This window comes from Pecten maximus, chromosome 11, assembly GCF_902652985.1.
Source record: "Pecten maximus chromosome 11, xPecMax1.1, whole genome shotgun sequence".
In the NCBI taxonomy this organism is placed as follows: Eukaryota; Metazoa; Mollusca; class Bivalvia; order Pectinida; family Pectinidae; genus Pecten; species Pecten maximus.
Window position 1 is genome coordinate 12,760,827 of NC_047025.1, and position 27,021 is coordinate 12,787,847.

Here is a 27,021-nt window from a genome sequence, read left to right on the forward strand (position 1 = left end):
ATCAATCAATATCATAAGCTGATATGTTTTTTTTTACGAAGACCACAGAGAAGGGAAAATCAAGTTTAAAGCCAGCCAGTTTAACAGCATGCTGAAAATTTGTTTAATGTACATAATAGGAAATTTGTTTTATCGACAATATGGTAATGACTGAGAATTCAATTGTATAATATATTCCAGAGGTGCCCAGAGTGGAATTGAATGTAATTCCTGAAATATCGAGGATGATAGTAAACATGTCAATGGATTCAAATATCAATGTATTTATATATATATAAGGGAACAGTATCTTTTATGTGATTTATGAAACAAGTACAAAATTTCTTTTATTATCCGAATCAAAATGAAACTGTAAGAAGTAATAATTCTTATTCAATACAAGTTGAGAAACAAAATGGTTCAATGTGTTTTTGACAAATTCTATTGTTTTCAAGTGGAGCTTAAGATGAAAATCTAGTATCGTCTCCTATATATTGCCATAGGAATTCTGACAAGATATTAAGGTTAACACACAAGATATAAAAAAAAAAACCACAGAAATTAAAGTAATGAAGAGTTCATAGGGAGAGTAGAATAACCCGTTTGACTATTTGTCTGTAGTGAGAAGGATAGAATTATATATAGAACACATTACAAAGGGACACAAAGGATGATGCAGCTTTAGTCTACATGATAGAGATACATGTATATTTCACGGTGACGCACACACGCAGAAAACACAATCCTAAATATACTTCTATACTACATGTAAAACTTCAGGAATGACAACCAATTTTTTCCAGATTAGCTGATTCCAAAAATATATGTATATTGTGCCCACAAAAAAATGGCTGAAATTTGTGACAAATTCATTTCTTTTAATATCATGACACTGGATCTAGTTTCATGTTTATTTATATTCTATTGAATACACTGAATGCCTTTTTGGTTTATGCGTATCAAGATCTATTGTCCACAAACACCAGTTTCTCTCACAAATCTTACTGTCAGTATGTTTGATAATCACAGTAAAACAGGTGACACAGCGCCAGTGTTAAGAAATATCACAAAGTTGTACCATCACAAATCCTTCAGTCAATGTTTTGGGACCCAGGTAGGCATGGGCATTATGTTGATGACACAGATGTCCCAATCGCCTTACACAACACCCCACATCCAAACACTGCTTGTATGCAGCATCGTTGCTATTTTTAACATGATATCCTTTTATCTTGAATGACTGGTTGGTACTGGGATATTGAAGAATTTGTTTCCTTTTCTTTTATCCTCCTATCTGGAGAACTTGGACTGCCCCTTGCATTCTGATAATGATTTTTTCTATGGTGCTGCTGGGCGCTGGTTTTCTTTGATCCAGGGATGTTCCAGTACCTTTTCCAGAGTAATGCGCTGACTGGGGTCATGCTTTAGCAACTGAAAGTGACAAAAACAATGAGATTTCATCGAAGTTCATACAGTACTTGAAAGTAAAAACAATTTAACTATTGAATCTATTGGACGGAACTTCACATTATTTTTTGCTAAAAAAAAATGTCTGTAAAACATGAATGTCCTTGTTCCTATGGGAACAATGTGTTTTGTGACTACCTTTAATCCTGTAACCTTGACCAATGACCACCAAAATGTGGTCAGACAAAGAACTTGATGTTAATCAATGATACCCCATGTGTAAATATGAGCCAAATCTGTTGTTTGGGGTTCTAGTGATATTTTATAGATTTGGAACAGGACTGGACAGACAGATAGGACATGTTTAACACCATATGCCCCTCTTCCCCTCACAAAATGGTGATGGGTATAAGAAAAAAATTACGTCACCTCTGGAATAAACTTAAAAAAGGAAAAAAAAATAGCACTGTTTATGTAGCTTATAAAATTGTACATTAACTCATCTTAATCATTTCAAAATCGGACTAATATCTCACCATACTAATAAGATTTCTAGCTGGATGGGACACATATGGAGGGAACTGAAGATCCACTTTGGTTATCCGTCTATATGTATCTGAGTTGGTCTCTGCCTCAAAAGGAGGTTTCCCTACAAGGAACTCGTAACATAGCACGCCCAAACTCCACAGATCCACCTTCTCATCGTGAAGTTTGCCCTCAATCATTTCTGGAGGTAGGTAATCTAAGGTTCCGCAGAGTGTGGTTCTCCTGTAAGATATCAGATGTTGGGTTTAAAATAGGCACAGGTTATTCAACGGCTTACCAGATATGAGATAAACCGAGAGCAATAAATATGTCTACTACCCAGACACAGTTATGACACTTAAGTTATTGCATGGAAAATCTATTGATATAGCACTCCTGAATAAAACAAGATAGTGTTTACATATGTGCAGATGCTTTTAAATTTACAAATTTGAGCTTGTTAGGTAATTACTGTATAATGCCTAATAAGGGCACCAGGTGCGGGTATTTAGGGTCATATCTTAGTAATTATTCTGAAACAGACTATAGCCTCTGGCAGTCAAATTTGGTGAGCAAAATTCCGTTACATGACAGTCAAATGCATTTGCTCACTGATCACACATGAGGTCACATAACCACCAAAGTGAAGGACTTGGTTCATTGCTTTTGTAATAACAAACACATAGTGTATATACCTGGGGGATGTACATGTAAACTTCAACCTGCGGATGTTTCCTGGAAGAAGTCTGAAGTACACTTTACTGAGAAATATGATTGGTACTTCAAAGTTGTGGTCAGCCTGACATGTCACAGAAAAAAATGCCCCCCTACCAAAATCGTGTTACTCAAATGGCTCAAGAATGTGTGATTGTGTCCGAGATGCTTAAAAAAGTCATTCAAAAAGTATACTTCTAACAGTATAGCTATGGATAAATCCATCACAATTTAAATTGTGTATACTTGTATAATCTTGTGTGAAATCAATGGATTTATTTGTGGATGTAACATTCTTAACCAAGGTAAATGTGTGTTTTTGTCCTTCACATTAGAACATTAGTGTATTGACACCTTTATTGGGCATTAAACAATATACTTGAATAAGGTAAGGGTATATGCACTTAGAGACTTCCCAATTAAAAAATTGTCCTAGATGGCTGTGGACTAAATAGTTAAGATTGATAAGCTATTTAAATGGACATATTTCGAGTCATCTGGGTACTCTGGTCTTCTCCAGCAGTAGACCCCTTGTACACTACTAACAAGGGAGATTAGAGTTTCTCTATGGTTATTAGTTTATATACAGAGTCCATGCCCTGAGCACTTGAGGCTTTAACCTGGATAAGGTGGTGGTGTGGTCCGACTAGCTGAGATTTTCACTTACCTAGACGAGGGAGCATGAACTGACCAGCCAAAGTCAGCGATTTTTAGATCTCCTGTAAGTCCAAGGAGGAGGTTCTCGGGTTTGATGTCCCTGTGGATGACCTTTTTACTGTGGCAGTACAGCAGGGCACTAGTCATCTGGTACATATACTAAAACAAATTGAATGGAGAAATATGTCTAGAGTACAGTAACATGAAAGACAGTCTTACAAGTAGTCAATTAAAAAACATTTTAAGCTCTAAAGCAGCTTTCACATTCCACTAAAAAGATGTGACCAGTATCAAAAACTTAGCCTCTATCTCCTATCATATCTGCCAGTCAAACGTCATTAATATCTGATAAGATTTTAAGGGTTGACACTAACCTCATTATCTTGGCAGACCACGGGGCTAACAGATTTTGAAGTAAAGTGGCAATGGTATGCTTTCAGTTGGCAGCCAGACTTGTACAAGCCATGAACAGATGGTTTTAATCAGATTAGTATTTCAACAATCACCCTCAATTTATTTTTTACGAACTTAACATACTGTTGCTGTCCGTTTCTCATCAAATCTTGTATTCTTCATGAGCTCCTTGTAAAGTTCTCCCTTAGGGGCATACTCCAGGACCAGGTAGACTCTTGTCTTGTCATGGAAGTATTGAAACAAGCGCAGAATGTGGGGATGGCTGCAACGTTTGGATAAATATTCCATTATATTAATTCACTTTTCAAAAATAATACATCGGAGGTATTATCATGACAACAAAAGAATTTTTACAATCAATGGCATCTCCATTTGAGATATATCCATGTAATAAATACTCTATCCTGGGTTATGTCGTGCTTTAAAGGCAATAGGACTCTACTGTGAAATTGACAATGCAGCAAAAAATTTTCAGGTTCCAGACATTATTGCAAGCTTGGAATTTAAGATAAATATCACAAAGAAAAATTTTGAATTCATTTAATTTACACCAACTTGACACCTAATATGAAGGCTTAACATCTCCCTTTCCAAATCTTAACAAATGAGACTACATACTTGGACAAGTCTATCATGTTCCTACCTCAGATGCGACTGTATTTCTATCTCCCGTCGAAGCTGGTGCTCAACACCGGCTTTCTGTAACTGCGACTTAAACAGTACCTGAAAATGTTACAATAAAATTTATCAATCTGAATACATGCAATGATAAACAAAGAAGAAATCTTCATTTACTATTTTTTTTCTTTTCTTTTTATTTTTGGAAACTTTCTTTCAAGAGAACTAGAGTTAATTCCTCTTTAATAATGATCAGTCCTTCTAGCAAATACTAGATCCAATCTATGAGGATTCCCAATAACTTACCTTTATTGCTACAACATATTTGGTGGATTTCTCTCTGGCCAGGTACACATTCCCAAACTTTCCTTTACCCAATGGCCTCCCTATATCAAAATCCTGCAAACACCACTGTTTTCTGAAAATAAAACATGCCAAAATTTTATATGCCCAAACATTTTTTGTACATAACTAACAGAAAATCATTACCAGAAGTATAAATTATCATTTATATTTTATTTGACCTTCAATATCAGCAATCATTATTGTAGGATTTTGCTAGGCAAGTCAAGAACACCATTTCCAAATTGTGTGAAGTCAAAATAGTATTAAAGAGTAATAAATAGAGTAGCTGCAGGTACATGTCCTTAAAATTTGGGGGAGACCCACAGGAAAAAAATCTATGACTCAAATATAGAGATTATCTGAGTTTCCTTGTATCAGTCAGTACCTTTCAGGTTGTGCACAAGTGGATGTATTTTCTTTGGCCTGTAACAAAGCTGTGCCCGGTTTAACTGGCGAGATGATATCTGGACCACTAGAACTGTTGAATGGTTTCAGTACACGGCCAGGCTCCTTAGCCATCTTAGAAAGGTCACTAAATTACTGTGCCTATCAGCTGATTGCACACCTGGAACACAAAGGCAACGTTTACTAAAAAAAAGAAATAGTTAAGTGATCAGGATCAAATGAAAATAAGAAAGCTATTACATCTTTTGAAACATTACCAAAAGTTACATCCTTTAGTTTTTTCCAGCTCCAAACGTTTGAGCTTCCCTTATTTCATTTAATCTTTTTTTTTTTTTACTAGTTAAAGTACAAAGTATGTGGATAAATACTAAAGTGCATCTAGATGAAATTATACCATGCTCTGCTTCTTTATTTTGCACTTTACTTTTGGTCTCATAAGCGATCATTTTAAAACACTTTTTTTTATATAGATCATTTCAAATTGAGGGTGGTATTTTATGCATATGTCTAATGGCAGGACAGGGCCACAGGCATTGGCATAGCCATGTTTTCCCACAGTACCCTGCCATAATTTTTTTAATTGCTATATTACATGCGGGGCTGGCTGGCAAAGACAAAATCCTAGTCTCTTTTTTTTTCAGATTTTGATCTAGTTCATTATATAAACTAAATCTAAGCTGCAGTTTAATTATATATAGGCCTATGCAAATTAGATTTATATATGACTAGTGCACGCTTTTCTATGCTATTGCGTTCATATATATCGGTTTTAATATATAAATAGAGTTCATGGTATTTTGTTTTTATGGTGTATCGTACCGACGTTAATGGAACTTGATTTGATAATATGGTGGAACGTGTTGGAAGAGAGAGGGGGGGGGGGGGGGGGGGGGGTGACCGGAAATATATACACACTTCATTCATAAACACACATCAATAAATGATAAGTATTCATTTCTATTTCATATAGGCCTACAGTAGCGAAAATAACACACAAATTCATTATATTAACATTGGACAGAAGTTCAGATCGCGTTGAAACTGACAAAACACCAGCATGTTTCCCGTTTCAGTTATTGCCAGCAATATTTATCATAAATTTCAACCTGGTCCAAATATATAATTATCAATATCCTCAGTTATAGTTATGTTTAACCCTTACTTGATCTGCAAATATTATCAAGGCTAAATAAAGAGATGATCAACTTCCATTGTTGACAACACCGACGTAGCTCTCTGTGTAGCGGCGGGTGCGATTTCCCGAAGTTCCGTGTTTGAAATTCGTGTCGGGCTATTTGATTGGTGGATTTCAGTAGCACTAAAATATGTCCTGTGTGGAGTACGAAAAAGATACGCCTGGGAAATTTAATCGATCTGTTACTTCGATAACCGGCTTGTATTCGATTATTTACAAAAATATTAAATGTCATTAAAATAATCAAGTACTCTGCAATATATAATTTACTTGATCGAGTCATCGGATAATGTAATCAAAGGGAGATAATCGATCCTAACTGGAAATATTTTGTTAAGACGACCAGTAAAGGTAATTTATGTTCCTAACGTTATATATTGACCTGATCATGTACTTGCTTTAAAGTTCGAGTTGAATATACTTACAAATAGCTTTGTTTTATGTAATATATATAAAATATTACCTTACAAAAGGTTTTCGTAAAGGAAAATTGCACTATAATAAATGTCTAAGCATAGTACCGGTATTTCTTGGTCAACATTATAAAAAAAAAAATAATAAAAATCAAACTTTCTCCCTCCTCTGTTCCATACTGGGTACGTCCATATCGAAAGAACGGACTGTCAATTAGATAATGTAATATACATTGTTTTTATTGAGTAAATTCCACCTAGAGTTTGAGATAAACAACAGATCGAATTCGGAGCAATGTGTTCAACATTTTCTTCATTTTACTGAAAGGTCTATAATACTAAGCTGAACACATATTTTCATGGAATCAATAATTTATAATCAAGATTCATAAACATTATTTAGAAAACCACAACACAAAATGTCAAGTCTCCGTACTCTATTTAAAAACTTTATTTCACATAGGGTAATTGACTTGGCTTGAAAAATGCTAAAATGGTACTAATTCCTTTTTCTCATAGGCAGGATTTCCATAAATTAATCAAACCTCTTGTGTATAAATAAGACACAGCTAGACTAAGACCATGGCTGTGAATTCCATTATATTTCTGACGGATTATAAGAAGAAATACAAGATAGTTTGGTGAATTACATGACTGCCTGTTCCTAAATAAATATTGATTACTCTGAACATTCTACTTTCTTTTAAGGATTGCCAGTTAAAATCTTCATATAGTCGCATTTCACATCTAAAACATATGGCATTGAAAAACCTGTAATAGATTCTAATTCTGGCAGCTTCATACTGTAGGTTTTCAATAGCTTCAGTGTCTCCTTCGTAGCCAAGTTATCCCAAACCTCACAGATACATTTCGGGCTTAAGATATATTTTTTTTCTAAGAGTTGATGAATACTTCTTGGTTTTATTGCTATAAACATGAACACTCCATTTGGCATCACTACTAATATCAACTTGTTAATGCTTGGGAGACATGTAGAAATAAATGTTTAATTAGTTCATATGGTAGGGTGGGGAGTTAAGATTAATAACCATTAAGCACTTCGTTGTCACACCAAAGATTTGGCTGTTCTAGATCAAATTTTATAACTGGCTCCAATTCGGCTGAATTCCAAGTTGGATGTATCATCAAGTGAAATCAATGATTTTGAAGCTCACCGGCAGCAGCAATCACACTATGCACTCATTTTTTATGCATACATAAGCATGTCATTTTGAAATTATACGTCACATAACATCACTCCTAGACCTCTAATGAATGTATAAACCAAATTAGAAGGGCGTGAGGTGCACTTTTGGACTTAAAAGCTTTCCAAAAACTTACCCCAACAAGTTTGGTCTTGGGGTGGGACGTCGGCGTCGGCATGGATGCGGAGGCATATGCCGGGGGTACAGCATTAGCTCAACGTTACTAGTAACCGGTGAGCTAATAATGAAAATGCACCAAGATAATCAGCTGTTGATGTTAAAACTATTCCGAAACCATTCCTCGCCCAGCTCTTCATTCTTCCACACCCTCTCATGAAAGGGCCAATGACAATATACTGGTCTAGTTCAGATTTGGTTATGTTTTCTTTTCTTTTAAACAGAGTTAAGGCAATCTTCGTAAAGATTTTTTATTAAAAAAAAGAAGTTACCAAAATTGGAGAGCCATGAGGTGGGATCTAAAACAAAAATCACTTTGATAAATTCCATTTGACCACTTGTGGAAGAGGCACTGTCCATTTCCCTCTATTGTGTCACCCTGTGCTTGTGGTATCTGGATATATCTTGGTAACTTTAAATTTCTCTCTAAAATTATCTGTTTATTATATACATTATATACATTATTCTGGATTCTTCATCATTACAGGCACAACAATTTCATTTAAGAAGTATCAACATGAGGGTACTGTAGTTTCTTTTCAATCAGCTACATTTGTCTTATAAAATTATGCCCATATGGGATTTATATTGCCACATTTTGGAAGTTCATTCCTTTAATCCACAGTACAATAGTAATGCATTTTAATTATTCATTTTACCTGATAATTTCTTGGGTGCAACTTTGAAATTTAAACCAGGCTAGTTGGTATTTTACTGAAGACAACCAGCTTTGATCTGAGAGGGACCCCAAGATATTTCAGTATTGTACACACCCAAAATGAAATGTTGGTAGCTGCTTCAGGTGTGCTCTTTCTATAACTTATAACACATCCAGACGCGGACCAGGAATTTGAAAAGGGGGGGAGGGGGGGGGGGGGGGGGGGGGGGGCAGTAATTTAGTAGTAATGCGAGCGCCATAGGCCCGAGCCGAATTTTTTTTGGCGAGGGGTCTGGGAGCCAAAATTTCGGAAATTGAAATGATTATAGCAAATTTTGCAATCTTTCAGGGATAAGATTTTCTATAAGCGATAAAATTCAAATTTTGAATATATTTGACCAATTTGACATTGACAATGGGTCAAGGTAATTTACCTGGTATATGAGGAAAACTTTACAGCATTCTTTTGCAGGTACATACTGGTCAAATGTCAGGCCTTGATATCTTAATTATTAAATTTGAGAAGATTCTGAAGAATTTTTCTAACTCAACTCTGTGACCTTGAAAAAAGGCCACGGTCAATTTCATGAGAAAATTTTATAACATATTATTCTAGGTACATGTAGTTGATGGCAAAATATCAGACCTCCAAATCTTCTGGAACTTGAGAAGATTCATGGAGGTTTTAATATATTTGTTGATCCTGGCCTATGACCTTGACAATATGTAAAAGGGTCATTCATGAGAAAACTTTATTGTACTCTACCACAGGTACCTCCTGGCCAAAATATAGGGTACACAGTTTAAAAATTGTCAAACGGTAGCCAAAATATAAGGTACACAGTTTAAAAATTGACAAACGGAAGCCAAAATATAAGGTACACCTTATAAATTGACAGAGACAGACGAATGGACAGAGACAAACCTAATGGTCACCTCCGGTTTATCTGATAAACTAATAAAATGTTCACTTCACACCAAATTGATAATAATACTATTTATTTACATATGGTAGAAATATACATTTTGTATCAAAACTACATCTGTCTTACTTCCACAATTACTCAACCATTTCTATTTCCATACATTTACAACAGTTCACTCAGAGAAGCATGTCATGTATTCTCATAGATCAGTCACACTTTGTTACTTGCATACAGAATTAAGAATAGAGAACAGCATCAAGGATTCAAGAGTCAGCAAATTAAACAAACATACAAAAATCTATTTCCATCTTCTGTGTCAAAACAATTAGAGTCTGTCAATCAAAATTGTTTTTAATGATATATAATATGCTACCTAACCAAACTGTACTTCCTTCCAAAAAGAGTTCTATTGAATTCATTTATTAAAATCATGTGAGAGGTAATGTATACATGCCTATTGTTAATAATTGAATTATTTATTATTACATATCAACCAGCCTTAAAGCTTGATACTCCTGAAGTTATGTTCATTTTTGCTACCTGCATCACTGGAATGTGTAATTGCAAAATAGAATGCTCAGTCAATCTTTTGAAAAAACTACAAAGCCAAACGTATGCCCCTTTCTTCATTATTTCAGAATGATCAATTTTAAAATAGTAATCCAAGAAGGTTCACAAATAATAATTTATCCCTCTCCAAACTTTAATGCCAAGCTATTACACTAGGTGAGGGGGCTCATTTGAGGATAAATATGGTACTAAACTATTTGAGGATAAATATAGTACCTAACTTTTACACTAGGCCAGGAAGGGGTTAATTTTAGGATAAATATGGTATTTAAGGTAAAAAGAGTTGGTCAGTGTGACTTGTGCCAAAACAGGGTAAGAGAAAAATAATCATTTACACCCTTGGAATTGAGATGGGGGATTTCAAAACTCTCGTTAAGATTCTGTTAATCTTTGATGTCATATTCTAATGTTACACCCGACAGCTTTTTTAATTGATTCAACTGTCTAATATTTTGTTACTTGGTTTAAATTGATTCCAAAAATATGATCAGTTCAATTCTGTAACTTACAGTTTGATTACAAACAATCTAGGTAGCAAAGATATATTCTAATAATCACTTCACTGTTCTTCATTAATCTGAATCTCAACAAAATATCTGTAAATAAGAATGCGTTATTCTAAACTGATGATTACTGAAAATGCTGATGCTAAGATACTTATACATGTAGATCTTCATCAGAAAGACGTCATCAGTGATAATATCTGACATTTCATTAATATCAAATTGTAAATATCTATATATCTATCCATTAATTACCCTATTATGCATCAAGTAAATCTGTGTAAAATTTTCATAACTCTCAACCTTACATCCAAATAAAACAAACAGCACAAGGTTGTGACATTGCAGTGAAGACAACAGATATGGTGAGGCTCATCTTTTGACAGTCTACGAAAAAAAATCCTACAACAAATATTTTATATATCAAATACATATTTTCTTGTTAATTCGAAAAAAGAGACATTGATTTTGTATGCATTTCATTTAAAATTGACAAGCTCATCCTTTAACAGTTTTCCTTTAATCTTGTCAGTAATAGAACATAACTACATGAATTAGAGATGGAAGGAACCAATGCTTAGGCCAGACAAATTAATTACTGGGTTCTCAGGCCCTCCTTCATCTGCTTTGAAGCAAAAATAAAATCCCCTCATATCAATAGTTTCCCGATTGGATAAAAAATAATCTCCCTCATTATTAGAAGAATGTGTGGAGAAAAGCATGACCAACAAACCTCTCTCCTGTAATATCCATTATATTTAACCAAGAAATTAGAGCACCTGTTCATTAATGTGAAACAAAGAACCATGACAAATTATTGTTTCCCATATTTTGAAGCAGTTCATATGTCTAGAAAATGTCTGTAAGACATAAATGCCCACGCTGCCACTTGACACCTCGAAACCTCAGCAGTTTCTGAGATTAGCTAGTTACATTGCATCGGGAACGCGAGAGGATGGGACGGAGATGGGTAACACTATATGTTCCCTAATTTCATGGCAAGGGCATAACAATGAATAATTGGTTTGAAAAATAAAAACAAGAAAATGTCCGTAAGACATAAATGCCCCCACTGCCACTTGACACCCTAAAACAGTTTGGTGAGGATCACATCAGCAGTTTCTGCAATTAGCTACTGTAAATATTTCCAATTAGCTACTGTAAATATTTCAAGTTTTGTTTGATATTAATCGAGTCATTATACATCGTTTTGGACCTGAATACGGTAACTTGCTCAAGTGAGATTACATGTGTGCGGTGCGGCTCACGATCAACTAACATAAATCCACATAGCCTAATTGCTGATAGATATACAATTTCAAGGGAATTAAACATCTAAATAACCATTTATTTCTTTGATTATTTGTTCAATATTTACTTACTACATGCTTTATATATATAAGTATTAAATCACAATCCTACTGTTGAGGGAAACGATTACAAATCTCGCATTACATTCATGACATCCATGCATCTGACTAGCAAAGGCTTGTACCTGCATATAGTGCACAGTGGATGTTTTCACTTGTCAAATTTTGAAAAAAAGTGTGCACTATATGCGAATATTTACGGTAGTTACATTGTATTGAGAAGGGACAGGACGGGATGGAAAATTGACCCCAGAACCAAGTAATTCATTTATTTAGCCTTAAACTAGCCTTAAAATATCAACAAAAGATCAAAAAAAAAATTAGCACTACACTTAATAAAAGATCACACAACAGTCACACCAGAAAACCATTTATATCCTGTTCTCAATCTATAGGGCATACCAAATAAATAATGTGATTTTCACTATCCCAATCAAACATTCAATACACTTCAAAATCACACACACTCAGAATATCACATTCTCTTTCAAGATCTGATAGTAAGAAACAAATTCAGAATTTTACAAAGTACTAGATGATTTTGAGATAAGGAATTATTCCTTATTTCAAAATCATTCAGCGTTTTGTAAAATTATATATTTAATACAGCATTGAGTAGGAACAATCTATTAACATTTTGTCTCTGACCTCTTCACTGAAATCCAATCATTTTTGAAATCAGTAAAACTATTTTTCATTTTTTTTTTTATAGTTTTTAATTTTCCTAAAGAATTTGCATATTATGCAGAATAAGCCCAATACAATAATATTTTCAATATTGGCGCCAATTGCCTTTACAAGATTTGGGCCAGCTGTTAATTTATCTAAACACCTTTCAACACTTATTGGTGTAGAAATCGTGCTGTCTTCATACTTAATGTATGTCTACAAAATATTTTAAAGAAAAAATAATAATCTTTGATGACTAAAAAATGTATTTCGCTCTGAAAAAAGAGTTTCATTTGACACTGGAAAATATCAAGTAGGTAAAATCATATTGGACGTTTGTCTGTGTAACACTATCTGTTTAAAATCAATTCAGTGACCAAGAATATTGACTGGTACAAGGTAAAGTGAGACAATCTTATCACTGGAGATAGTTACCACACACACGGAATGTCAATACACTTCAGCATTTGAGTATGATGATTAACACATTACATGTATTAATACATCAGGACCAGAAATGAGTCGTCCCTGTAATGCCCTCAGAAAAACCAAACACTTCTGCTGAGTAGAGATCAATAACTTTGACGGAGAGTGGAAAGGTGAGTTCCACAGCCTGGAATATCTCGAGCATGGATCTTCGTGTAGTTAAGCGGCGACATCACCATGATACTAAGTATATCCTCTCGCCCACAAAAGTCCATGATATCAGTTTGACCGACAAACGAGGTAGAGTAGGAGCATCAACCACTGTAATGATTTTTTTTCACTCAATCTCCAGTTTTTGAGAACAAAGACATGGTATCTGGATGCCCATGCTGAGAATACAGTCATGGAGTCCAGACGATCACAAAAGTGCTTTTACACAGAACTATGGTCTACGATGTTATAGGACTTAGATTGTCTTTGATCCACGGGTGTTCTAGTACTTTGTCCAGGGATATCCGCTGATTCGGGTCATGTCTCAGCAACTGAAAGCACAGCAAACAATTATGAGGACCACAATTATCGAAATGCATGCTACATTCATATGTAACTATATGTACTTATAATTTAGTTTTTGCTATAACAAATGTTTCTATTGGTTTATTCATTCTATCAGATGGTAAGAGACATGACATCCTCTGTTTGGTCAAAAATGCTTTGTTTTGATACAATAATTGAATTTTTAAATACAGATGCTTTCTTTTTTTTTCAGTTTTGAAATCAATAAGGATTAAAATACAGTAAATGTGTGCTGATTTATTTTGGCACACTAAAATTTTAGCACAAAGCCCAATTTAAATAGATTAGCTGAAAGATAAATTAGTGCACATCAATGCTTGCCATATAAAGAATTAACAATTAACGCAATCATAATTTAGCGGAATGCTTTTGGAACAAAAATTGCTAAAATAAGTTTACCGCTAAAATAGGTATTTTACAGTAAAATTAAATTGGTCTATTGACCAAATATTGAAAACAATTTTTTCAGAAGTCTATTTAATAGTTCATTCTGATTGCACCTCCATTTTCGTTCCATACATCCTTGAACCATTTCAATATCTAGTTCAATACTTAAATAGACAGTTAATGGGTATGGCAACATTTGGACACTGCATCATAACCTTCAAGATTGATTATATCTTACAGTAGACCTGAGGAAGTAGGTCAGCCAATATCATGACATTTGAAAATGTACAGGGCTGGATAATGATTCTGAAGTGTACTTTGTACTCTCTTTCCCTTTACTGAACTTTATTCATGCTAACTATCCTTCGATATCAATGCAGATTAATTTCACAAAGTATCTATTGGGTGGAAAACAGAAATTTGAATTATGAATTTCCAAAGAAATAAGTTGTTACATGTGATATTTGTTTAAATCAAGAGTTAAAAAGATTAAGCAGAAATAGATTAAGATCTCACATTTGATATAAGATTTCTACCAGGCTCAGACACATATGGAGGGAACTGAAGATCCACTTTTGTTATCCGTCTATATGTGTCTGTGTTGGTCTCTGCCTCGAATGGAGGTTTCCCCACAAGGAACTCGTAACATAGCACGCCCAAACTCCACAGATCCACCTTCTCATCGTGAAGTTTGCCCTCAATCATTTCTGGAGGTAGGTAATCTAAGGTTCCGCATAGTGTGGTTCTCCTGTAGAAATGATAGATGTTAAACATATATATACATAGTATATACCATTTGGATTTTGAATCCTTTACATTATCAAATTTTTATTCATTTATTATATTAACTAGAACTGTCATCCAAATGATAGATTAATAATTTCTTGTTCCCTAATCCACCCAAATTGTTCAAATTCAATCCTTAATACTTGTTAATTAATGGTAAAATGGGGGAAAATAACAGCACAAAAACAGTACTTAAGCACAAAAACAGTATTAAGTATAAATGCGCCATTTCATTGTACATGTTTGCAGAAAACAGTTTATAGGACAAGATTCTGTCTACAAATAGGAAAAGGGGCATTAATGCTATTAAGGTAATGGTGAACAACATCTGTGTATGCAGACAACATCAGGAAAGTCTGAATGCAACCTGGAGGAGTGATATTGATCAAAATAACTAAAAAGTTAATACCAAAACAACTGCATGCTATAAACATCTTGTGATATTGGAGGTTGGGTAGGGTGATCATCCAGTGATATTGGAGGTTGTGTTGTGTAGGGTGATCATCTTGTGATATTGGAGGTTGGGTAGGGTGGTCATCTTGTGATATTGGAGGTTGGGCAGGGTGGTCATCTTGTGATATTGGAGGTTGGGTAGGGTGGTCGTCCAGTGATATTGGAGGTTGGGTAGGGTGGTCGTCCAGTGATATTGGAGGTTGGGTAGGGTGATCATCCAGTGATATTGGAGGTTGGGTAGGGTGATCATCCAGTGATATTGGAGGTTGGGTAGGGTGGTCGTCCAGTGATATTGGAGGTTGGGTAGGGTGGTCGTCCAGTGATATTGGAGGTTGGGTAGGGTGATCATCCTGTGATATTGGAGGTTGGGTAGGGTGGTCGTCCAGTGATATTGGAGGTTGGGTAGGGTGGTCGTCCAGTGATATTGGAGGTTGGGTAGGGTGATCATCAAGTGATATTGGAGGTTGTGTAGGGTGATCATCTCATGATATTGGAGGTTGTGTAGGGTGATCATCCAGTGATATTGGAGGTTGGGTAGGGTGATCATCAAGTGATATTAGAGGTTGGGTACGGTGATCATCAAGTGATATTGGAGGCTGGGTAGGGTGATCATCAAGTGATATTGGAGGTTGGTAGGGTGGTCATCCAGTAATATTGGAGGTTGGGTAGGGTGGTCGTCCAGTGATGTTGGAGGTTGGGTACGGTGATCATCAAGTGATATTAGAGGTTGGGTACGGTGATCATCAAGTGATATTGGAGGTTGGGTAGGGTGGTCGTCCAGTGATATTGGAGGTTGGGTAGGGTGGTCGTCCAGTGATATAGGAGGTTGGGTAGGGTGGTCGTCTTGTGATATTGGAGGTTGGGTAGGGTGGTCGTCCAGTGATATTGGAGGTTGTGTAGGTTGATCATCCAGTGATATTGGAGGTTGGTTAGGGTGGTCGTCCAGTGATATTGGAGGTTGTGTAGGGTGATCATCAAGTGATATTAGAGGTTGGGTACGGTGATCATCAAGTGATATTGGAGGTTGGGTAGGGTGGTCGTCCAGTGATATTGGAGGTTGGGTAGGGTGGTCGTCCAGTGATATAGGAGGTTGGGTAGGGTGGTCGTCCAGTGATATTGGAGGTTGGGTAGGGTGGTCGTCCAGTGATATTGGAGGTTGTGTAGGGTGATCATCCAGTGATATTGGAGGTTGGGTAGGGTGGTCGTCCAGTGATATTGGGGGCTGGGTAGGGTGGTCGTCCAGTGATATAGAAGGTTGGGTAGGGTGGTCATCCAGTGATATAGGAGGTTGGGTAGGGTGATCATCCAGTGATATTGGAGGTTGGGCAGGGTGGTCATCTTGTGATATTGGAGGTGGGGTAGGGTGGTCGTCCAGTGATATTGGAGGTTGGGTAGGGTGGTCGTCCAGTGATATTGGAGGTTGGGTAGGGTGATCATCCAGTGATATTGGAGGCTGGGTAGGGTCGTCGTCCAGTGATATTGGAGGTTGGGTAGGGTGATCATCCAGTGATATTGGAGGTTGGGTAGGGTGGTCGTCCAGTGATATTAGAGGTTGGGTAGGGTGGTCATCCAGTGATATTAGAGGTTGGGTAGGGTGGTCATCCAGTGATATTGGAGGTTGGGTAGGGTGGTCGTCTAGTGATATTGGAGGTTGGGTAGGGTGATCATCCAGTGATATTGGAGGTTGGGTAGGGTAGTCGTCCAGTGATATTGGAGGTTGGGTAGGGTGGTCGTCCAGTGATATTGGAGGTGGGGTTGTAGTGGGAGTTCTGGACTCAGGAGGTTCAACAGGAGCAGAGATTATTCCTTACCTGGACGAGGGAGCATGAACTGACCAGCCAAAGTCGGCAATTTTGAGGTCTCCTGTGTGTCCTAGGAGGAGGTTCTCAGGTTTGATGTCCCTGTGGATGACCTTTTTACTGTGGCAGTACAGCAGGGCACTGGCCAACTGGTTGATGTACTGTAATATTTATACAAACTTGTATAAGATAACAGTGAAATTCTACTCTATGTCCTACAACAGAGGTCATTGGATGATACCTAATGTGATACGACATCTAGGTCTGCTAATCTCGGAGTCAACAAAACTAAGAAATGTAGCAATCTTAACTTGGAAAATTGAAAATTTGCATTTTCAAGTTATAATTTTATGAATGAGATTTTACTTACCACCTGAAATACTTTAGGATATTATCTCCCTTAACTCAGTTCGAACTTGTCCAAAAAATCAAGTGTCTCACTAACCCAATACATTCACTGTACAATTGACTCTTGAATACTCAGACCTTCCTCAATTTTATATTCTGCGATGTGCAGTTAAGGTAGATAATATCCTAAAGTATTTCAGGTGGTTAAGTAAAAACCAAATGAAATAAAAATAACACCCCTACGGCACAAATAATTATGAAACAGTCTAACATGAGCCTATTCTTAAAGTATAAAGTACAAGTAGCTTTTATTTTTGTTCAAGAATTTCTCAAACATTTTCTCTTGAAATCATTCTTAAAAAGTATTAATCAAAAAGTGAATTCAATTTGTATTTAAATTAATATAAATAAATATAATGATGCAAGAAATATCATTTTTTCCCAATAAATCAACAAAAATGGTTGTTTATTGTCATTCAGGACAGTAGGACACACCCCACTACTAACCCTTTTTCTATAAATAATGATCACATATTGTTTAATATGGCTTACAGTGACAGTTCGATTCTCATCAAATCTTTTATTTTTCATCAACTCCTTGTAAAGTTCTCCCTTTGGAGCATATTCCAGAATGAGGTAGACCCGTGATTTGTCGTGGAAATATCCAAACAAGCGCAGGATATTAGGATGTCTACAATAAAGGAAATAAGTCTTATTCCATAATTTTGAATTACCTAATATGATCATTTTAAACAAATCTGCATGAACATATATAAAAGATAATGCAGATTTGTCAAATCCATAAACTGATCAAATTTTAAAATGAGAGCATGTCATGTTTTTTTTAAATATGAAATTCAGCGATATAGCTACTTCAGCCAAACAAAACTGATGGCTTTAGCAAAGTCATGGCAGACTCAAAACTGGTCTAGTTGTGTATATAAACAGATACTGATATCCAGTGGTGATGTACTGATAATTGAAAACATTGATTAAATTTGACATTCAAGTCTAATCCCCTTTAATCAATTTCACTTATAAATGTCAGATTTAGGTTTTAAAATGATGGTCAGAAAAAAAGATACACACTCATTTATTGTTGTTTCACTTTTTTTTTAATAATCTGAGATTAATACTATAGACATAATCTGTTCATCATTATCAATTTCTCACACTTATTCCTACTTGAAATAAAAAATAATTCAGATGTGTATTATTTACAATCTAATGGTCCGTGAAGTTATCAGACACTTCAGCTAATGGCTATACACTACAATGTACATGCAATACTTTTCATATGGAAGACACTCTGGAAATTTGCTTTGTTGCTAGGGTTAAGAGTTGGGTTAACCATAACCCTATTGAGGCAAACATGATTTCCAGGATTGACCGATACCGAGGCCTGATAAAATTTTTAGAAACTGGACTGATTCCAAGCACTAAATCCCTCACCTTACCTAACATACATGCTCTGTTGACATGTGTATTTTGTTCCTACCTCAGATGGGACTGTATTTCTATCTCCCGTCGAAGCTGGTGCTCAACACCGGCTTTCTGTAACTGTGATTTAAACAGAACCTGCAAAAATAACAAACACATAACTGTGAAGCAATGTCAAGGGAGATGCAAGGAAGAAGAAAGTTATTCAAAAAGAACGGGAAAATATAAGATCCCAAATTCAGTTGCCTCTAAGATCATGCAATGGGGCAGCAGGTGTAATTCTTATGACCTAACTGCAGTATGACTTGGTTAATCAAATGACATGAATAGATATGATGGACATGGTTAATTTATCATTCAAATGAAGACATGAATAATCAAGCTATATGTATGTAAAATTTGAATATTCAAATGAGGACATGCATAATCAATCTACATGTAAAATTTGAATATTCAAATGAGGACATGAATAATCAAGCTACATGTAAAATTTGAATATTCAAATGAGGACATGAATAATCAAGCTATATGTAAAATTTGAATATTCAAATGAGGACCTGAATAATCAAGCTATGTGCAAAATTTGAATATATGTAAAATATATACAATGTATGTAAAATTTGAATATTAAAAGAGGACATGAATCAAGCTATGTGCAAAATTTGAATATTCAAATGAGGACATGATTAATCAAGCTATAGGTAAAATTTGAATATCCAAACGAGGACATGAAAACATATTGCAATACATAAAGCATTATAATTGCCTTACCTTAAGAGCAACAACATATTTGGTGGATTTCTCTCTAGCCAGATACACATTCCCAAACTTTCCTTTACCCAACGGCCTCCCTATATCAAAGTCTTCCAACGTCCATTTTTTTCTGAAAATCATGACTGATATTAAATTTTCTAAACATCAATATATTAAAAGATTATACTAATCTTTATCCTGCCTCTACCAACAGAATCTTACAACAGAAATCAAAACCAGAGTAGAACATTCTCTTAAATGTTTCCTTTCTACATATACATGTATACTTCAATATTGAAATGGTTATACCCTGGTACATCGACAATATAGACATACAGTCTGTTTAATGTTAAATCTATCTTTGTAGTTCACATGATGGATACTTGTGAAGGAACTACCTTCTGTTAACTCAATTACCTCACATTATTGACACACTCCCTTGGAGTTTGAGTTATCAGAGTTTTACTGTATTTTAAATTATATTTCTTTTCTTCAGAAAAATCATAATTTTCTATTTCATTTACCATGTTTGAATCTGTTTTGAGAACTGAAGATATAAATAGTGCTAATTTTATTTCTCAACAGGATCTCTCTATACCTTGTTGCTTCTGAAGACATATGAGTTTTCTCTTTGGCCTGCACCCTGCCAGTGCCTGGTTTGACTGCTGCAGTGAGATCTGGACCACTAGAACTGTTGACAGGTTTCAGTACACGGCCAGGCTCTGCAGCCATCCTTTGATACCTGGATTAAAATATTTCATCATAATGATTGAACTTGTCTCTTTTAGCAGATAGTCTTACAGACCAGGGAAAACTTTTGCAATTTTATATCTATATCATAGCTCACTATCTTTGGTCTTAAGCTATATCAACTGATATTAATCACGCACATTGGCCCGGATAGAAGCACATGAGGGGTCTTATTTCAGTAGGAAACCAAAGTACCTGGAGAAACCTATGTGGTCGGGCAGGTGACCCCATACCTTTTCACATTGGTTTGATCAGGGAATCATAACACAAAAACATGATTATCAATACGTATATACCAGACCAGTAAAAAGATTTTGCCAGGTATATTAAGAATAAAACCCATCCTAAAGTTTGGAAAATTGTTTGGTGTTTTATTAAAAAAAGGAACAAAAAAGAATCAGTGTTGAACAGTTTTCGAACAATTTGGAAAATATATGAATTTTGATAAAACCTAAGAATAGCTCATCTTTTTAATATATTACTATAAACTGACACATTCTTAATTACAGGTATAGAACACAAAATTCCTTTTGCTTAACTAATTATAAGCAAATAAACAGATTGTCTTCAATTTAAGATGATTGAAATGCCTTAACAAGAAATAAATTATCTAGATATATATATAATAAACAATTGCAGATTGGGAAAATTTAGAATGAAAGTGGCAAATATAGTGCTAAATTGTAATTTTCAATTGAGAATAGGGCCCATATAGTTTGTTTGGTTTGTTTTTGTTTAACGTCCTATTAACAGCCAGGGTCATTTAAGGACGTGCCAGGTTTTGGAGGTGGAGGAAAGCCGGAGTACCTGGAGAAAAACCACCGGCCTACGATCAGTACCTGGCAACTGCCCCACGTGGGTTTCGAACTCGCAACCCAGAGGTGGAAGGCTAGTGTTAAAGTCAGTGTCGGGACACCTTAACCACTTGGCCACCGCGGCCCCCTAAAATAGGGCCAAATAAAGAACCCGGAATATAAGGCATACAGCATGAGAGGCACATATTTAGACACAACATGATCACAAGACATCAAAATCTCTAACAATAGAATCCATTGTATGATCAGCTTCAACTGTGATCTGACATTTAGGCATGTTTGATGCTATTTGAAATACCACTATCAGGCAGTTCCCGACGATTTAGTGGTCACAAGCTTCGGGGCTTTCATTAGTTGATCTTTGATAGGTTTTTGATCAGGGCTCCCTAAATTGAGTTTAAAGAGACATGTCTGCCATAAGACCCTCCAGATTTCTGGGAAACTGTGGTTTGACTTCTGAAATTGCTAAGAGTTATAAAAGGTTAACTGAAAGCTCAGCCCCAGTTCTCATTTTGAGAATGTGACCTTGACATCAACTGGATTTTTATCGTGGGCGTTGTCATCATTTAAGCGAAGACATTTGTAACTATGAACACATTCAAAACACTTAATCTTAATTATTTCCTTTGTACCTATTCAAATGTCTCCATGTATTTAAAGCTATATTTTTATCCCAATGGTACCAATTTCAAGTTTAAAGATTTTTTTATATACTGGCATTCTTTCATTGGTTTTTGTTTACCTAGCTGAATCTGTGGAGGTTGGAGTTTTCTCCTGCACCCTGCCAGTGCCTGGTTTGACTGCCGTAGCAAGATCTGGACCACTAGAACTGTTGACAGGTTTCAGTACACGGCCAGGCTCTGCAGCCATCCTTTGATACCTGGATAAACATTGTTTTAATTCCTTGTCACATATATCGCTGATAATATATAAAAATCAGAGCATAATCTATCTTGCTGAAATCAGATAATGATGGTGTCAAAATAACACATTTAAAGATTTAGGAAAGCTTTTAAAGATGATTAATTATAAGTTTGCAGCTATATATTGCTGTATTGTACCTGTACTGTAGACACAAACTGAACAGGCAATATATATGCCTGTCACATTGGGAAGTAACATCTGATAGAGTGATCCATGATTAATCATGTGTAAATTAGGTATATAACATACACAAAGTTGACATTGATCAATGTCTCCACTGGACAAAACAATATCCCCTGATTAATTGTGTATTCATATTTTGTCCCTGAATTTTAGGTCGACAAATTGATGTTTGAACTATATAAAGTATATTGTATGTGATCGATAGTAAGTGAATCATTGAAAAGGAGAATGCGATTTTCAGGGGAGGGGGCTTGACACATTCTTTGACGCAGAAACCCGAAGGTCCGAATTCCTGATCACTTCTAATTATAAACATATAATAGGCCAGTACCTCTTAAAGCTTTCGGAGTGAAGTGTCGAGAGGCTTCTGTTTTAGGCCTGAACTTGTTCATGTTTATTTATAATTAATATGGTATAGGTGACGACAACATCGCAGATCCAAGATGTGGGGAGTATACTAGATGCATGCCATAACATATTTACTAAGAGCAGGTTGCGCTAGTGAGTGTGCTTCAGACAACGTTAACACGCATGGCATCCGCCATTAGAACAAGATCATGCATGATCGTAAATTCTTCAACGATTTCAAATAAATTCATGTGTATATTCAAGCACTAGCTTCAGTTGAGCTAAACCATTACCTGTCCGACGGCCAATGTTGATCGCTACTGGCTAAATATTATTTTATATTTTGGGTTCAACAAGTACGATCAGTGTGTTGACATTGGAGCTAATCAGTGCGATTTCCCGTATTCAGTGTTTGAAATTCGTGTCGGACTTTTTGATTGGCTATATCGTGTTTCGATAAGGAAGTAACGGACACTTTCATTGGGTTGTATAGATTTTTGTTAGAAATATCACAATATTAATGAATTTCTTATCCAAATTCTCAGATTTGGCGGAAATCATATGAAATGTACGATATAATGCTTTTGGAATGAAATTTCAGAATAATTTCTACACTTTGCATCTAAAGTCTGAAACGGAAGACGGTTCACTGAATATCCGGAATTAATGCAGAGATGTACATTGTCGAATTTCAATGAACAAAACGTCTTATTATTTAGTGATAAAGTGAAATATTTGATTGTAGGTTAAAAATAAGCTATCTTAAAGATAACGATGAAAAAAAAACTTTTTAATGTGGCTGGTTGGGAATGTTTTCGAGTCGAAAAAGCGAAAAAAAAACCTTTTTTTTTTAGATGCGCTTTCGGGTCAAAAAAGAATCATCGTTCTTAATAACCAAATATTGGTGATTTTTCACCGTACTTTCTCATGTCGAAAAGTGACATTAATGAAGACGGGCCTCAGTCAACAGTAGGGTAGTCACCAACTATAGCTATATCTATATATCTATAGTTTACACACACACAAACAAGGAAGCAACGATTTGCTTATTTTTTGTTATTTCCCTCACTTTACTATGGGAATGAAAATTAGTTTAGATCGAGACCCAATATCTACTTAAGTGGTTCTTTCTCTTTTTATTTTCAAATAAAAGAAGAGCAATAGATGTACGTTTCCTTCCTCTCAATGCTTGCTCTGCTTAACGAAACAAAGTATAACTGATAGGCCCGAGTTTTCCGTTTAAATATGTACAAGAAACAATTTGGTAATTATATAAATATACATTGTACTTTATGTATATTTATTTCACTACAATATAAATCAAAATAATTCTATACCACTACTTTACTAGGAGTCTTGATTGAGCATGTATGACAGGGTCCTACCGACGAAGGGCGCGTGACTTTCCCTCTCAAAATTACAAGATACGTGTGCAAGAAGAAATCAGACTGCACTGCAATCCTATAACGTTAAAACAAACATATTATGAAAAGATGTACGCATTTTTCTTCTTCGATTTCAGGAATAACACATTTTAATTGCCTCGCCAACTGGTGCAGTTTCCAAATTGGAAAAATATTCACGCGTTTACTAAATTTGTTTTTTGATTGCAATCTAAATATTTGCACAACGCCAATTTTAAAAAAAAAGAGTCGTTCCATGCAAAATCCCCATATTCTTTATGAGTGTTTTTCCAGAAGAAGAGGACAAGTTTTACCGTCCGCCTGTAATATTCTCTCCTGAACGTAAATCACAGAAACGTATAAATCACATGGCAGCAAAACTTGTATCAACACTATGACAATGTCCATTGTTTATTCTCATAAACAATAGTATGAACAGGATCCATTTAATTTTTCTCAAAATTATGACCGTTTTCAACGTAGTCTAATCTATATTTCCCGTTTTCTAGAATTATTTACAAGGTGCAGACATGATCTGAAAGTATATATCATTGCAATTTTTCTCATAATGATGAACATAAGATTCGATTGATTATAATCATATTATTAATTATACGTACTAAATGCTGATTTAACCTCCAGACGTTTTATGGTTTAATGCTATTAACGCATACATTTATAGTCATTTGTTTGTCTCGCATGTCCATGGGAAAATTAGTTTAAGTCATGGTGCGGTGTCTGTCATCCAGCGTCAATCTTTTACTTAAACAACATCTGATTAGCCAAAAAGGCCTATAACAAAGATACTTGGCCGGTTGGTTCCTGGGGTGACAACCGACAACCGACAACCTATTATGATAAGGAATGACCTTAACCCATATTCAAGGTCACAGGGGTCAATGCCTAAAATCATCAAAGCAGTGAATATCGGTGAGCAATTTAGAAAATTCGGCTTCTGGTTACAAGAAACTTTAATTGATGAAGCGTGAATTTGCATTAGCTCGGGAACGCTCCATCCCAAGTAAGGCATTTTTGCTCCCTTATGGTATTGTTCGTATATTTTTTACGTCGACGGAGTAAGAAAAAAATGAAAAAGTAAAACCATGGACAATGGAATTCTACAACTGAACTACATGTATTTGGAAGACCAACACAGAATTTTAAGATAAGTAGCGGTAACAAACCTTAACAAGAATTCAAGATTGCCATTTGTTTCGGCCCAATCTCAAAATTAAAAATACATAACTATAGGGACCTAGTGGAAAAGGTCTGAATTGATTTTGACCAAATTTGGTCAGAAACATCCCTTGGAAAAGGGAACAAAGGGTGACGTTGGCTCTAGTCCTCTACTGGAGGGGCGGGGTTTAGTAGGGGAAATAATCGTGTAAACCGCTACTATTCATAACTTACTGAATGGATTTTGACCGAATTTGGGCAGAAGCAATCTTGTACGAAAGGGAACAACATTTGTATATATGATGGCTCTGAACCGTATGGGACCGACGGGTCCGCCCGATGATCACTGAAATATCCAAGGGGGCCGCAATAGCTCAGTCGTTAGAGTGCCTGTCACGCAACCCCAGGTGAAGATCAGAGACACGTGGTTAGTCACTCCCTACCTGTGTCGGTTTGTGTTTCTTGGGCAAGGCACTTTACCTTATTGCTCTGGATGACATGCGACGGCCCTCCCGTATGTTGTTAACGCTATCTCACGATACCCACTTGAAAATAGACCAAGGTCTTTTTTTATCAGGTAACTTCATATAAACTTGCATATCCTATAAACTTTCTGGGAAAATATCAAACCTCTTGGTCTGATATCTTGGGAAGAGGATTTTCAAAGGATTTTTCTCTATTCAGTTCCAATGATCTTCATTGCGTCAAGGTCAACTAAATGAGGAAACTTTATAGTATTCTGACCTAGAGACCCAGTGAAATGAAATGCGAGACCTCTGGGTCTTTTGGAACTTGATAAGATTTTAAGTTTTCTTTTTTTTTTTCTTTACATATTTGATCCTGGTTTCCTTGAAATTAGGTAAAGAAAATTTTTATAACACTTAATCCCAGGCACCTGCTGGCTGAAAATAGGTCAAGACAATTATAGCAGGAAAGGAAGATTTTTGAACTTATTGACATATTTGACCCAGTGACCTAGATAATAGGTCAAGGTCATTGGTATGAGGGAACTTCACATCACTCCATATCTGATCTCCAGGTCATATACAAACTAGAATAGAAGATTAACGAAAAATATTTCTTTACATATTTGACTGTTACCCTGAAACTAGGTCTAGGTCAACTAAATGAGGCAAATTTAAGTACCTGCTGGCAAAATATCAAGTCTCTGGATCTTTTGGAATTTTAGAGGATTCTTGAAGTTTTAACATATTTTATTCCTGTGATAATAGGTCAAGGTCGCTCAATTGAGAAAATTGTAATGTACTCGACCCCAGGCACTAGCGGATCCAGATTGGGGGGGGGGGGGGGGGTCCTGGGGATTATAGTTTTCTAGAAGTGAAAATTTGATGGAGAATGCTATTTAGTACTATTACGCCATAAGCTCACCGACACTTTGTGCCATATGAGCAAAAAATGTAATAAAACAATAGTAATGTTTTATTTTTATTATCATTTTACATCATAAAATATGTATATGTATTTAGCAACTATTGAAGTGTATCCTGTTATAATACCATACATATGTATTTCATGGGTACGATTTCTAAGCATACACATTAAAATGAAAATCAATAAAAATCTCACATTGGTGTGAAACGTATATATTACGATAATCATAAGAAAACCAATGTGCATTTCAAAATGTCATGAAATCTATCAGCATAAGATTTTATCACACAGACATCTCTGTCATCATCACTT

General features: G+C 35.6%; 2 protein-coding genes across 2 annotated transcripts; both read right to left on the reverse strand.

The window, feature by feature from the left end:
• Positions 1 to 79: 79 nt before the first annotated feature.
• On the reverse strand, positions 80 to 6,332 carry LOC117337898 (aurora kinase A-A-like). The gene is made up of 8 exons (XM_033899041.1): positions 6,227 to 6,332; positions 5,045 to 5,224; positions 4,621 to 4,732; positions 4,340 to 4,419; positions 3,820 to 3,958; positions 3,293 to 3,441; positions 1,923 to 2,154; positions 80 to 1,410 (listed from the first exon to the last, which is right to left on the reverse strand). Exons 2-8 carry the CDS (start codon positions 5,176 to 5,178, stop codon positions 1,318 to 1,320), a joined length of 939 nt encoding a protein of 312 aa, XP_033754932.1. The 5' UTR covers positions 5,179 to 5,224; positions 6,227 to 6,332; the 3' UTR covers positions 80 to 1,317.
• A 3,362-nt stretch (positions 6,333 to 9,694) lies between these two features.
• On the reverse strand, positions 9,695 to 23,154 carry LOC117337896 (serine/threonine-protein kinase Aurora-2-like). The gene is made up of 9 exons (XM_033899039.1): positions 23,032 to 23,154; positions 22,026 to 22,163; positions 20,317 to 20,460; positions 19,737 to 19,848; positions 19,024 to 19,103; positions 18,078 to 18,216; positions 17,190 to 17,338; positions 14,656 to 14,887; positions 9,695 to 13,718 (listed from the first exon to the last, which is right to left on the reverse strand). Exons 2-9 carry the CDS (start codon positions 22,151 to 22,153, stop codon positions 13,626 to 13,628), a joined length of 1,077 nt encoding a protein of 358 aa, XP_033754930.1. The 5' UTR covers positions 22,154 to 22,163; positions 23,032 to 23,154; the 3' UTR covers positions 9,695 to 13,625.
• Positions 23,155 to 27,021: the final 3,867 nt, after the last annotated feature.